The sequence below is a fragment of the Mus musculus genome, chromosome 8 (genome assembly GCF_000001635.26).
Source record: "Mus musculus strain C57BL/6J chromosome 8, GRCm38.p6 C57BL/6J".
Taxonomy (NCBI): Eukaryota; Metazoa; Chordata; class Mammalia; order Rodentia; family Muridae; genus Mus; species Mus musculus.
Genome location: NC_000074.6, coordinates 13,742,653 through 13,756,388, shown reverse-complemented (window position 1 = coordinate 13,756,388; position 13,736 = coordinate 13,742,653). Strand labels below are relative to the sequence as shown.

The window sequence follows — 13,736 nt, the reverse complement described above, 5'->3', positions numbered from 1 at the left end:
CCTACCTAACATATCCTACCTAGCATATCCTCCTCTGCATCCTTTCTGTACTTTGTCTGTGTGTGTAATTACAAATATATCTCCTCTTCTACAAGCAAGCTGAGAGGTACAATATTTCATTCTGAGACGTGCTTGGCTCACGAGGATACTTTAAATGCTTTTCTTCATCGGAAGCCACCTTGTTCTTTGCGATGTTTTATAGAGTTCTCCAGTCTGTGGCGGTAGGTCCCATGTGACAGAGGAGAGCTATAAATGTGGCCCAAGGGAATAGTATAAACTTCCTTAAAACACTATGAGGTTCGTATGTGGTTTGTTTTGTGTGTAACTCAACTGTGCAGTTCTCTAGGATAAACTTTGTGGCCCAGTGTCAACAACACCTGAATGTTTCTTGTTGTATCCATCAGAGTAGGTTGAGCTATGATGCAATCCCTTTATCTCTTGCCTGAGGGGCTGTGATACTCAAGGACTGGACCACTGCGTGCTCTTAATTGCTCTGGCACAGCAATACTCTTAAGTTTATTTGGGAAGGAGTATCTGGATGTGATTGATTTTGAACCAGCAGAGTAAAGCAGAGGCCCTTCCCAGTATGGATGTGCCTCTACATCCAACCTGTTAAAGACTAACTGGGATAAACCTCAGTCTCTACCTGGCCATTGGGCACGGGATGTCAGTGTCTCCTTGCTGTGGCTCTAGCCTGTGCTCTGGCTGGAACTTATTATCGCTAGCTTTTGCACTAATCACTTTATCACCTGATAAGAAGCAATGTAAGGGGGAAATGGTATACTTTAGCTTACACTTTGATAGGACATTGTCATGGCAGGGAAGGCATGGTGGCTAGGGTGTGAGGGAGCCTGTCACTTTATGTCTGCAGCCAGGAAGCAGAGGGATAAATGACTGCCAGTGCTCAGTTCTAGTACTTTCCTTGTTGATTCAGTCTGAGACTCCAGTATACAGTATGGCTCCACCCACATTCAGGATGAGTCTTCCCTCTTCAGTTAAGTCTTTCTGGGAATATTTTCACAGACATATGAAGAGATCTGTTTCTATGATGATTCTAAGTTCAGACCAGTTGACATCAAGATTAACTACCATGGTTGTCCTGGGTCTCCAGGACCTTGCAGCATCCATCACGGTGTGAACTGATTTCTATCTTCTAATAAGTCTCTTTTCTTACCTCTCTTCTCTCCAACCTCCTCCCTCTTCTTTCACTGGAAAGTCTAAATCCATAGTGACCACTTTCTCCAGGAAGAAGAAGATGAGCTCCCCAAGCTGGAAATATAACTTCTCTTTTCCTTTCAGTGGTAATGGCAAGAACAAGGGGATAGAAACTGATCAGGCCGCTTTAGGGCAGGAACTTCAAAAACCACCAGTTACACTGTGGTCCTTGATTGGAAGGCAAAAGTGCCCTCGTTTGTTTTGGCCAGAGGCCAGAAATGCCAAAAATGTTTGGGCACTGCCCTCGTTTGCTTTTCTGATGCTGTGGTAAACACCATGACCCAAAACAATCTGATGAGATGTCTCAGTTAGGGCTTCCATTGCTGTGATAAAACATCATGACCAAAAGCCACTTGGTGAGAAAAGGGTTTCTTGCATTTTATACGTCCTGATCACGGTCCCTCGTGAAGGGAGTCGGGGCGAGAACTGATACCACGGCCATGGAAGGATGCCGCTTGCTGGCTCGCTCATCCTGCTTTCTTACAGGATCCAGCAGCACCCGCCCAGTGCTAGCACAGCCCTCGGTGAGATGAGTCCTCTCACATCAATCATCAGTCAAGAAAATGCCCCTCCCCAGGCTTGTGAACAGGTCAATCCGATCTAGGCATTTCCTTCTTCCCGAGTGACTATGAACTGTGTCAGGTTGTGAACTGAAGTTTCAGGGGCTCTATGTTGTTGTTAGTTTTTTGTTTGTTTGTGTTTAAGAGTCATGTATTTTTATTTTACATGTATGGGTGCTTTTGACTTCATATATGTTTGTGCACTGTGTGTGCAGTAATCACAGAGACCAGAAGGATATTGGATCCTCCGAAGCTAATTACAAATGGTTGTTAACTGCCAAGTGAAATGGTTTTCTCCCTAATCTGCGACCCTTAAATCCAGTTCCTTGTGTTGTGGTGACCCCCAGCCATGCCTGAGCTGCAGAGTATTTGATATAAGTAACCAATAAGATTACAAAGATATCTAAGCTGGGCAGTGGTGGCACACACCTTTAATCCCAGCATTTGGGAGGCAGAGACAGGCGGATTTCTGAGTTCAAGGTCAGCCTGGTCTACAGAGTGAGTTCCAGGGCAGCCAGGGGTACAGAAAGAAACCATGTCTCAAAACAAAACAAAACAAAACAAAACAAAACAAAACAAAACAAAACAAAACAAAAACAAAAACAAAAACCCAAAGATATCTAACATTTTCTGTCTGCCAGAGTTGTTTTCTTATTATTTTATTTTTATGTACATGGGTGTTTGGCTTTCGCACGGCTATGCCAACATGTGCATGCAGTGCCTACAGAGTCCAGTAGAGGGCACCAAATCCCTTGAAACTAGAGTTAAAGATGGTTGCCAGCCACCCTGTGAGTGCTGAAGTTGCAGCCTGTCTTCTAAAAGAACAGTTTTGTGCTCTCAACTGTGGTGCCATCTCTCCAGCCCCCAATAGTTTTTTTTAAAGCCTTTAAAAAAAAGGCCTAAATAGTGAATTTAGCTTGAAATATAATCCCTTAATAAGAGAATCATGTTGACATTTCCTAGGTATGCTTGAAATTCATTACTTGAGTGTTTTATTCTGTCCAGCCAGGCCTTCCAGTTGTCCTCACTTATTAAAAGCTTTATGGCAAACACAAGTCAAGTGAAATCACATCTTGGAAGCACTTAATTACTTAGTTTATCTTTTCTTTTCCTGATCTCCATAGTGGCCACCAGTTCATTGAGACCATTGTAACATTTGACTAGATTAGATACAACTAAACTTCTGAATATTTCATTATAAAATCGCTACATTACCTTGGCTATTCTGGAACTCACTATATAGACCAGACTGGCCTCAGAATCACCTGCTTCTGCTGGGATTAAAAGTGTTTGTCTCCACACTTGGCCCCATATCAAAAGTTTTAAAGTTCTCCAAATAGTAACAACACCCACACAAGAATGCCATCCCAGTTCCTTCCCAAGTTCCATTCTGTTAGGCGTTCCTGCCATCCTGGGGGGGGGCACCAGCCTAGTCTGCAAGCCTTTGAACGAGGGGGCTACCCTCAGCTCGACTTCATGTTCTCCTGGAACACTGTTGACAGCAGACCACGGGTTCCTGACTGTAGTAAAATCTCTACCAATAGGACATTATAGCTAACAACACAGGAATGTCAGCCTGAGCCTTGTGTGTTAGCAGGCAGCTTCCTTTTGTCTCCATGCTTCTTAGGGACAATGACCTGGTGGGGTGACTGCAGCTGTCTATACAGGAGAAATTCTGTTGGGCTACGGGAGCCCTGGGAGTTTACCAATCTCTTCATTCTTCTGCCATTCTGATACTGCATGCCAATGGAACTGCAACAGTGCCTGAGCAAGGCACGCTGTCTAGATATACCATCTATCATACACAGTGCCTTCCTTGCTGCAAAAGGTTCCTTTTATGCTATCGGTAGGCCATGAAGATTGCTATATACATGCTCTCAGAACACGTTATGAAGACAGCCAGTTCGGTTGACTATCCCTGAGGTCGTCTCAGTGCAAAAGCAAGCAGAAATACATTTTTGTTAGTTTTCTTTGGTCTTGCTTTTATCTTTTTGTTTGTTTACCTTGTTACTCAAAGCAAATGAACAGAGTGACACCAAGCCTAGGCAAGCAGATGTGTGCTTTGTTACCAGCTTGGCGTCAATAGTCTTGATTCTGATGCCAAATTCAGGAAAGCACTTTGTGACATAAGGTGTTCTTACCCATCCTTTCTCCTGCAGGTTTTAGTCTTACACTCTGCTCCTCTCCAGGGGGGTGACAGAAGAGCCACAAAATCCACAGCCACACAGAATAAAAAACATGGAAGCTTTTCAGAGGGCTGGCTTATGAGCCATGTGACATAGATAGGAAATTGTGTGTGTATGTGTGTGTGTGTTAGTAAGAGAGGAACAAGAGAAATGAAAAACTGAAGGGTTATTTGTGTCGGTCAAAGGAGGGAGTGGCCAAACACCCAGTGCATCCTGAGGACAGAAGAAAAGAAGACTTGGCTGGGACAGAGAGAGTGAGGTCAAGTTCTTTTTTTTTTTTAAAGATTTATTTTATTAATATATGTAAGTACACTGTAGCTGTCTTCAGACACTCCAGAAGAGGGAGTCAGATCTTGTTGCGGATGGTTGTGAGCCACCATGTGGTTGCTGGGATTTGAACTCTGGACCTTCGGAAGAGCAGTCAGGTGCTCTTACCCACTGAGCCATCTCACCAGCCCGAGGTCAAGTTCTTAGGCCCACACTGAGAAGTTCCCTGCAGTGATGAGTCAATGCACGAAACAAATGATTGACTCTGGGAAATTAGGATGTTTAGAGCACTGGATGTTTTATGCCAAGAGATTATAGATGGATAGAAACCAGTGCTAACGATGGTAAGAAATAAATATATGGGAATAAATGTATGGGAACATACAGACCTTCCCACAGACACTATACACACACAGATCACACACACAGCAGAGACCCTCCACAGACACTATACACACTGCTCACACATAGCAGAGACCCTCCAATACACTATACAATACACAGGTCACAACAGCAGAGAGCCTCCACAGACACTATGCACACACTGATTCTCCCCAGATATGGTACGAACCACTGATCAAACAGACTACACCTCATAAATACTGTGCCACACTCATAGATCACACCACATATATACTCCCTCACAGACAACACACACACACCATATAGATGATTCCCCACCAATACCACAGCACACATAAGGGTCATGCACACCACCAAGACTCCCATACATATATGCCATACCACACATACCACAGAGATGTCCCCCCAGGTAGAGTATTGCCCCATGATCATAGATACCCCTCCACAGATACTACATGCTGATCACACACACCATATCACAAAGACAACCCCCAGACACCACACTACACTACACTCTGATCACAAAGACATCCCCTGGATGCCACCCAACACTTGCTGATCACACATATAACAAAGATACTTCTTATTGACACCACTCAGTATGCACTATTCCCACACAACACAAAGATACCCCCTATAGACCCTATACCACATACATTGGTCATCCGTGAAGATAATCCCTGCTCCCATGCTGATCACAAACATCACAAACATATATGCCCCCCACAGACACCAAGCCACACAGGCTGTCACACACACCACAAAGACCTTCACTCAGAGATCCATGACATACATCACACCACACACATGTATCACAGGGATGCCCCTCCACAGATATGGTGTGACCCCCTGATTGATTAAGGCTCTGACAAATATTCCTCCCTCCACAGAGATGGTACAGCCCATTAATAACACACATTATAAATATACTCTACAGAGATACAGTACTAGGCACTGATCATACACAGCCCAAAGAGACACACACAGAGTTACTACACTATACATACTAATCTCACACATCACATACCAGAGAGACCTCCACATACACAGGGACTGTACTACTACTGATTACACATACACACACACCCCACCACCACCACCACTACCACCACATAACAACCCTTACATACAAACAACCATACTATGAGCACACACATCACTCAGCATATAGACACTACCAAAATACCATACCACACACAGGTCACACATACCATATGCCACAGAGTCAAAACACACAAATATCGTACTAGTTATTGATCGTCTATACTGACCACACAGATATTCCTTAGATACCACACTGTATACACTGATCATACAAATCCATATGCTATCCAGACACCCCTCCCAGATACCACACTACACACACTAATAACATTTCCCCTAGATACTATGCCATGCACATTGATCATACACACCACAGCTATACCCCCAGATACTATACTTTATACACTTCTGCACCCCCATATCCTAAAGAGACACTCCCACAGACACTATACTATACAAAATGATTATACACATCACAGACTATCCTGCATAGTTATATGTCAACTTGACACAAGCTGGAGTCACTGGTAAGTACTGAACCTTGATTAAGAAAACAAACACCTGCATAAGATGGGGCTATAGGCAAGTCTATAGGGCATTTTCTTAATTAGTGATTGATGGGGGAGGGCTCAGTTTATTGTGGGTGAGATCATCCCTGGTCTTGGGTTCTAAAAGAAATCAGACTAAGTAAGCCATAAGGAACGAACCAGTAAGTAGCAGTCCTCCATGGCCTCTGGATCAGCTCCTGTCTCCAGGTTCCTGCCCTGTCTGTGTTTCTGTTCTGACTTCCTTCAGAAATGAACAGTGATGTGGAAGTGTAAGCTAAATAAACCCGTTCCTCCCCAACTTGCTTTTGACCATGGTGTTTCATCATAGCAATAGTAGCCCTAAGGCAAGTTGGTATCAGGAGTGGGGTTTTGTTTTGACAGACTTGAGTGTGTTATTTTGGGGAGGATTATGGGCTTTGGAAATTTGATAGAAAAGGCACGAGTGTTGAGAACTTAGTGAGCTGTTCTATAGGAGCTTGGAAGATGAGACTCTTGAGAGCAATGCAGATGATGGAGGCCTGGCTTGTCAAGCTTCAAAGGGGGAGTTTAAAGGTTCCAATGGGGCCATTTTGTTATTTTGAATTAAGATTCTGTGGTTCTGGTTAGCTGGGGCTGAAGAATCCTCTGTGATTAACAAGGTCCCAGAACTACTGATGGAAAACCTTGCACTTAGCTGGGATACACGATCTTGGTTAGCTGGAGGTGAGAAATTAGCGGTGATTAAGAACCAGCACTGATGAGGTGAAATCTTCTGGAGTGTAGGAAGCTGGCACCTAAAAGATGGCGCCAGTCTCTGTAAACAATGCGACTGCGCAGGCGCTAGCCTGAATTTGGCGCCAACCCCTCCCGAGCGGGTGCATGCAAATTAAGGTGCCGGCAGACTGACCAATCCCAGGAGGACACATAGCCCTCCCCAGTGCTGGGGTGTATATAAGCAGTCCTCCCTGGGTGCCCGGGGTTCCCGTAGCATTGAGGCGTTCCTGCAATAAAGCTGTTGAGAAGAATCTGACCGCGTTGCGTTTTCCTTGCCGGACGAGGTGGGCACGACACTGGAGCGTTTCCTGAGAGTCCGCACAGGAGCTATGTTTCAGACATGGCCAAGTTTGAACCTTGTGCTGTCAGCTGAACTTGGCAGTGTTAAGAGTCACCCAGGTGGTACTGGTTTTGAAGATGTGAAGGGGCATGGAGAAGAGCTGAGGGTTGGCACTCTGTGACAGGTTTGGGATCCCTGAGGAGAGGCCAGGAGAGGCTATTGGTAAAAGTGCAGTCCAGTTGCAGAGGAAGACCCCAGCATTTTTGAGATTCCAGTACCGTGGGTTGACCACCAAGAACAGCAGCAGCAATAATGGAGTGGAGCCAGCCTGAGCCTAGAAGACAAGCTGTGTGTGCTACAGATGGCAGAGCTAAAGAGGTGACCTTTTGATCCATTGGAGGAGCCCAGAAGACCGTGAGTGAATCCCAGACATTGGGCATTGCATTATTACACCATTGGAATTTTGTTTTGCTTGATCTGATTGTGACTGCACCCTATCTTATCTTGTGAAGTAAGAAAGTATTTAACTTAATTTTGACTTTTTTTTTTTTACATGAGTCTATAGTTGATGTGATACAAGCTAGAATCTTCTGAGAGGAGGGAACCTCAATTGAGAAAATGCCACTGTAAGATCTGGCTGTAGGCAAGCCTGTAGGACATTTTCTTAATTAGTGATTGATGGGGCACGGTTCAGAATATTGTGTGAGGTGCTTCCCCCGGGCTGGTGGTCCTGGGTTCTATAACAAATCAGGCTGAGCAAACCATGATGAGCAAGGCAGTAAGCAGCACCCTCCATGGCCTCTGCACCAGCTCCAGTCTCCAGGTTCCTGTCCTGCCTGCCTCAGATGATGAACAATAGATTGTAGGTTGCTTTTGGTTATGGTGTTTCATCCTTTACATAGCAACCTTTACTAAGACACAAACCTTACCTCCAAATCCACGCATGCCCCACAGAGAGACACCACATTCTTCACACTTAATACACATGCCACAAAACACACTTCACTGCCGGTGACCCCCTGGCATCTATAGGGTTTCCCGGTCTAGAAGGCAGTGATGGGTGCGTTGGCAGTTGTGGTGGCAGAAGTTACGATTGCTAGAACAAAAGTATCTTACTCTTTGCTACTCTAAGGCCAAACATTGCTGGTTTTTAGTAATTAACTCCTGCTGTGTTTTAGTAAGCACTAAAATTTTAACTTTCTATGCTTAAATAACCACTGGGGAAAGTTAATTCTTTCTTACTGTTCTGTGCTTAAATAAACGCTAAATTCTGGAGAATTAACACACACGCTGTTTAGTGTGGGGAGAGGTGGGACTGAGTGAAAGGATTTATTGCTCTTCTCCTTTCTCTGGTGAGTCATCCAGGAGCCTCCCTTGGCTAGGGAACTCATTAACTCTTTCTGAACCAGAGAGAAAAGAAAGGAACGGAAAGAAATCACTTACACAGATCACACACTCTGGGTGAAGTGGAAAATGGCTGCATACATGCATTTGGATGGATGGATGGATGGGGCAGAGTCCCCCAAGTCACCACTTTATTTCTTCTCTCTGGCCTTTTTATACCTTCTTAGACAAAAGTCCTTTATAAAGTTACTTCATGGCCCAGTCACCGGAGCCAGCCCTGCCTGTAGTTTCCTGAACTAAGTGCTTCTGCCCACCCAGAGCAACAGATTCTAAGGCCTGACTCTAGCAATGGCCTTCGCAAATCTGCGCAAAGCACTCATCAGTGACAGCCTGGACCCCTACTTCCACTTCCGGAAGATCCTGCAAGATGGAGGGCTGCAGGTGGTGGAGAAGCAGAACTTGAGCAAGGAGGAGCTGATAGCTGAACTCCAGGACTGTGGAGGCCTCATTGTCCGGTCAGCTACCAAGGTCACTGCTGATGTCATCAGTGCAGCAGAGAAGCTCCAGGTGGTGGGCAGGGCTGGCACAGGCGTGGACAATGTGGATCTGGAGGCTGCCACGAGGAAGGGCATCCTAGTCATGAACACCCCCAACGTGAACAGCCTCAGTGCTGAGGAACTCACCTGTGGGATGATCATGTGCCTGGCCAGGCAGATTCCCCAGGCAACGGCTTGGATGAAAGATGGCAAATGGGACCAGAAGAAGTTCATGGGGACAGAACTGAACGGGATGACACTGGGAATTCTTGGCCTCGGCAGAATCAGAAGAGAGGTGGCCACCGTAATGCAGTCCTTTGGAATGAATACTGTAGGCTATGACCCCATCATCTCTCCTAAGTCTCTGCCTCCTTTGGTGTTCAGCAGCTGCCGCTGGAGGAGATCTGGCCTCTCTGTGACTTTATAACTGTCCATACCCCACTCCTGCCCTCTACCACAGGCTTGCTGAATGACAGCACCTTTGCTCAGTGCAAGAAAGTCGTGCGAGTGGTGAACTGTGCTCGAGGAGGCATCGTGGATGAAGGTGCCCTGCCGCGTGCCCTGCAGTCTGGTCAGTGTGCTGGGGCTGCACTGGATGTGTTTACAGAAGAGCCGCCACGGGACCAGGCCTTAGTGGACCACGAGAATGTCATCAGCTGTCCCCACCTGGGTGCCAGCACCAAGGAAGCCCAGAGCTGCTGTGGGGAGGAAATCGTAGTCCAGTTTGTGGACATGGTGAAGGGGAAATCTCTAACAGGTGTCGTGAACGCCCAGGCCCTCACCAGTGCCTTCTCTCCACACACCAAGCCTTGGATTGATCTGGCAGAAGCAATGGGCATGCTGATGCATGCCTGGGCTGACTCCCCTAAAGGGACCATCCAGGTGGTTGCACAAGGAACATCTCTGAAGAATGCTGGGACCTGCCTGAGCCCTGCAGTCATTGTCGGCCTTCTGAGAGAAGCATCTAAGCAGACAGACATGAACTTGGTGAACGCTAAGCTACTGGTGAAAGAGGCTGGCCTCAATGTCACCACCTCCCACAACCCTGGGGTTCCAGGGGAGCAGGGCAGCGGGGAATGCCTCCTGACTGTGGCCCTGGCAGGTGCCCCCTACCAAGCTGTGGGCTTGGTCCAGGGCACCACACCAATGCTGCAGATGCTCAACAGAGCTGTCTTCAGACCAGAGGTGCCACTACGCAGGTGCCAACCCCTGCTCATATTCCGGGCTCAGCCCTCTAACTGTGTGATGGTGCCCACTATGATTGGCCTCTTGGCAGAGGGGGGTGTATAGCTGCTGTCCTACCAAACCTCCATGGTGTCTGACGGAGAGCCCTGGCACGTCACGGGCCTCTCCTCCCTGCTGCCCAGCCTGGAAACAAGGAAGCAGCATGTATTGGAGGCTTTCCAGTTCTGCTTCTGACCCTGGGGCTCAGCACTCTCAGCCCCACAGGCTCTTCTGAAGAAACCCGCTCAACTGTGACCTATAGGGAGAAGGAATCGCAGAACCAGGGCATCTGCCTGAACTAATACCTAGTAAAGAATTCTTAACTCCAAAAAAAAAAAAAAATTACTCCATAGATAAGATGTCACACAAAAGGGGAGTTACAGAAGGATGTTGACAGTAAGTTCAAAGCAGTGCTTCACTCGGTAAGCTCAAAGTTCAAAGCAACAGTTTCGCCTGACCTCACTCCATCATCGTGCACACCTGTGGCTTCACCCTTGGATTTGACCTAGAATGAATGTTTTTCCTTGATCAAAAATTTGTCCCAAGCCTATTTCTCTTTTTAGTGTAGTTGTGAAAGGTCATTGAGCCCACTATCATGTAGCCTTTACTTAATATTCTATTCTTGATTCTAATTTTATTACATCTTTCTAGTAAAACAACTAATACCATCTTTAAATCTTTCTTTCTAAAATTATTTTAATCAAATCAGCAATTTTATAAAATCATTAATCCAGCTAGACAAGTTTAATTCATGAAAGTTCATCTTTATGTTGATCTGCAGAAAAGTCTGTTCAATAGGGTGGGTCCAGGAATCATTAGCATATGCAATAGTGACAGGAAAGGCATAGTGGCTGCAAGAAGCAATCCTGGGATGAAGTCTCTAGGGACCTTGTCTCTCAGAGCTCATCAATCAGACTATGCAAAAAGGTGGGCCACCTCCAGGAAAGTCACCTGCTCGTCTTAGACCTCTGAGCAGGAAAGGGGTCAGTACAGTCAAAGTCTAGGCCCACAGGGCCTTAGAGATAATCGCCAGTGACAGTGACCAGGTCTGCAGGCAACCTGTGTGACAAGGGAGTTCTGCTCTTGACTCTACAGAGAACATACATTGTGCCAGGGGTGCAATTTACCATGCAGACGAAAACAGCAAACGGAGAGAAAGCCAGGAGAGACATGGCTTCGGCTCACACCCCACTCACTGGATTGTATCAGGTTTAAGCAGTGATATGAAAATGGAGTTCTGAATGAAAATTAGTCTTACCACACTGCTTCCTGAACATGATTCCATGAAGATCCATGGGAACTCAAGTTAAATTTAAAGAGTCTTACAAAATAATAGCCCATGGGCAGTGATGGCCTATGCCTTTGATCCCAGCACTAAGGAGACAGAAGCAGGCAGATCTCTGAGTTTGAGGCCAGCCTGGTCTACAGAACGAGTTCCAGGACAGCCAGAGCCACACAGGGAAACCCTGTCTTGGAAAAACAAACAAAATAATAGCCCGGATCTAATGCTTTCAAGAACTCCTGACTCAGAAAGTGATGAGCCCAGTGATTGGATACAGTCTTTCCATTCTTTAAATGTTTTATTCTTTGACAGTTTCATCGACGTCTATAATATATTTGAGGTGTTTTATAGTCCCCCACTATCCTCTCTCATCCCCCTCTCTCCTACTGAAACTCTTCTTCCTAGCAAGTCTTTTTCCTACTTTTATCATTTTGTAAAGATTTATTTCATTGTAATTTATGTATATGAATGTATGAACTACATGTATATTTATAGTGCCCATGGAAGCCAGAAGGAGGCATTTGAGTCCCTGGAATTGGAGATAGGGAGGGTTGTGAGATCCTATGTGTGTGCTAGAAACAGGACCTGGGTCCTCTGGAAAAATAGACTGTGCTCCTAACCACTGCGTCGTCTCTGCAGCCCCCTTTCATATACTTTTGTGTGTGTGTGTGTGTGTGTGTGTGTGTGCGCATATGTGTATTCATGTGCCTGGGTCCTCTGGAAAAAACAGACTGTGCTCCTAACCACTGAGCAATCTCTCCAGCCCTATTTCATCTGTGTGTTTGTGTGTGTGTACACGTGTGTGCAAGTGTGTTGGCCACTTTGTTGAATTAGAGCTACTTGCATGAACATACATGGAAGTTATTCACTGAAGTTATACCACTGAAGAATATGAAATTCCAGGGATCCAAGAGATGAAACTCCCCTTCCCCAGTAGCCAGGAACTGCCAATAGTCCGTCAGGGAGCCACAGTGAGTCCTCGTGCGCAGCCGGAAAATGTCTTTTCGCTGCACACCTCCGGCTCTTGCATTATTTCCACCCTTCTATGGCGCACTAAAGGGATCTTTGCAGTCTGGGGAGCTAGCATTCAGCTTATTACTGACCTTCAAGCAGACATTCAAGGGTTCGAGCATAAAGAAATGAAACTAGCTTGCACACACACGTATGTGTGGGCATGTGTACACATACACACATACAAATACAGATACAAACACACACATGCAAACACACATAAACACATACAAACGCATGCACACACATACAAACACACACAATACATACACACATACAAACACACACACATGCACACACATACACACACACTCATAACAGGATAATTGGACTTCTCTCCTCTGAAATGGCTGATCCCGGCTTACACAGAACATGCTTCTTCCTCACGTCCATGGCCAGAAGCCCCATAGGCCTTTGCTGGATGAACAGATGAAAGTGTGCAAGAGGTCTTTTTTCGTTACATCTGAGGCAGATAGGCCAGCAGCTCATTGTTATATAACTGAAATGTGATCTTACCTAGAGACAGGGACTCTCAGACACTCCTTAGTTGCTCTGCAGGACTCACTGGGTTCTTACCTTTTGGGTCTTGTATTCTGGATCCGGGTTAAAGATCTCAAGTTGATTGATTTACATATTTGGTAAACTGAGAGTCACAGAGAGGTTTTTGGTTTGTTTTTCTTTGTTTTGTTTTGTTTTTGTTTTTGTTTTTAAGAGAATTACATACAATCACCCAAACTCATGGTAACTCAGAAAAGTATTAACAGCTAGAAAAGAAAGTCCAGTGTTACTCTGCATATTTTGTTTTTGGTTATCAGTCCAAGAAACACAATAAATAGCTGTGCTATGTCATCTGGTGAAGATTGTGACCGAGCAGCTCCGGAGTGCTGCATCACAGTGCCCATGACGGTCCCTGGAGGCCATGAAGCCAGCCTCAGATGCGAGGCCACCAGCCCCAAGACCTGCACACCCCCACCCCCATCCCCACCCCACCCCAAGGAGACACAGGAAGGCCTCATCGGAGCATCTGGGCCCTGGTCTCCTTTCAGTGGATGGGTTCTGACCCTCACCCCTTTGGCTTCAGGCTGCGCGTCCAGATGAGGCTGTGGCCGTCCCTCTCAGCTCC

At 45.9% G+C, this 13,736-nt stretch overlaps 1 protein-coding gene, 1 long non-coding RNA gene and 1 pseudogene across 4 annotated transcripts in view; 2 read left to right on the top strand and 1 right to left on the bottom strand.

Moving 5' to 3' along the window:
- The window catches only part of Gm46032, a 102,189-nt gene that overhangs the window by 28,668 nt on the left and 59,785 nt on the right, over positions 1 to 13,736 (top strand). The window lies entirely within an intron of this gene.
- Gm7669 (predicted gene 7669) lies at positions 8,817 to 10,647 on the top strand (annotated as a pseudogene).
- Positions 11,790 to 13,736, bottom strand: part of Cfap97d2 (CFAP97 domain containing 2) — a 38,850-nt gene continuing 36,903 nt past the window's right edge. For 2 of the 3 annotated variants that reach the window (XR_001778451.2, XM_006508821.4), the window contains one exon: positions 11,790 to 13,735. Coding sequence is in view for 2 of the 3 variants with exons in the window: in XM_006508821.4 (XP_006508884.1) it covers positions 13,677 to 13,735 (59 nt within the window). In the remaining variant the exon portion in view is untranslated. The remainder of the gene's footprint in view (position 13,736) is intronic. The other variant, NM_001101519.1, reaches the window with a different exon arrangement.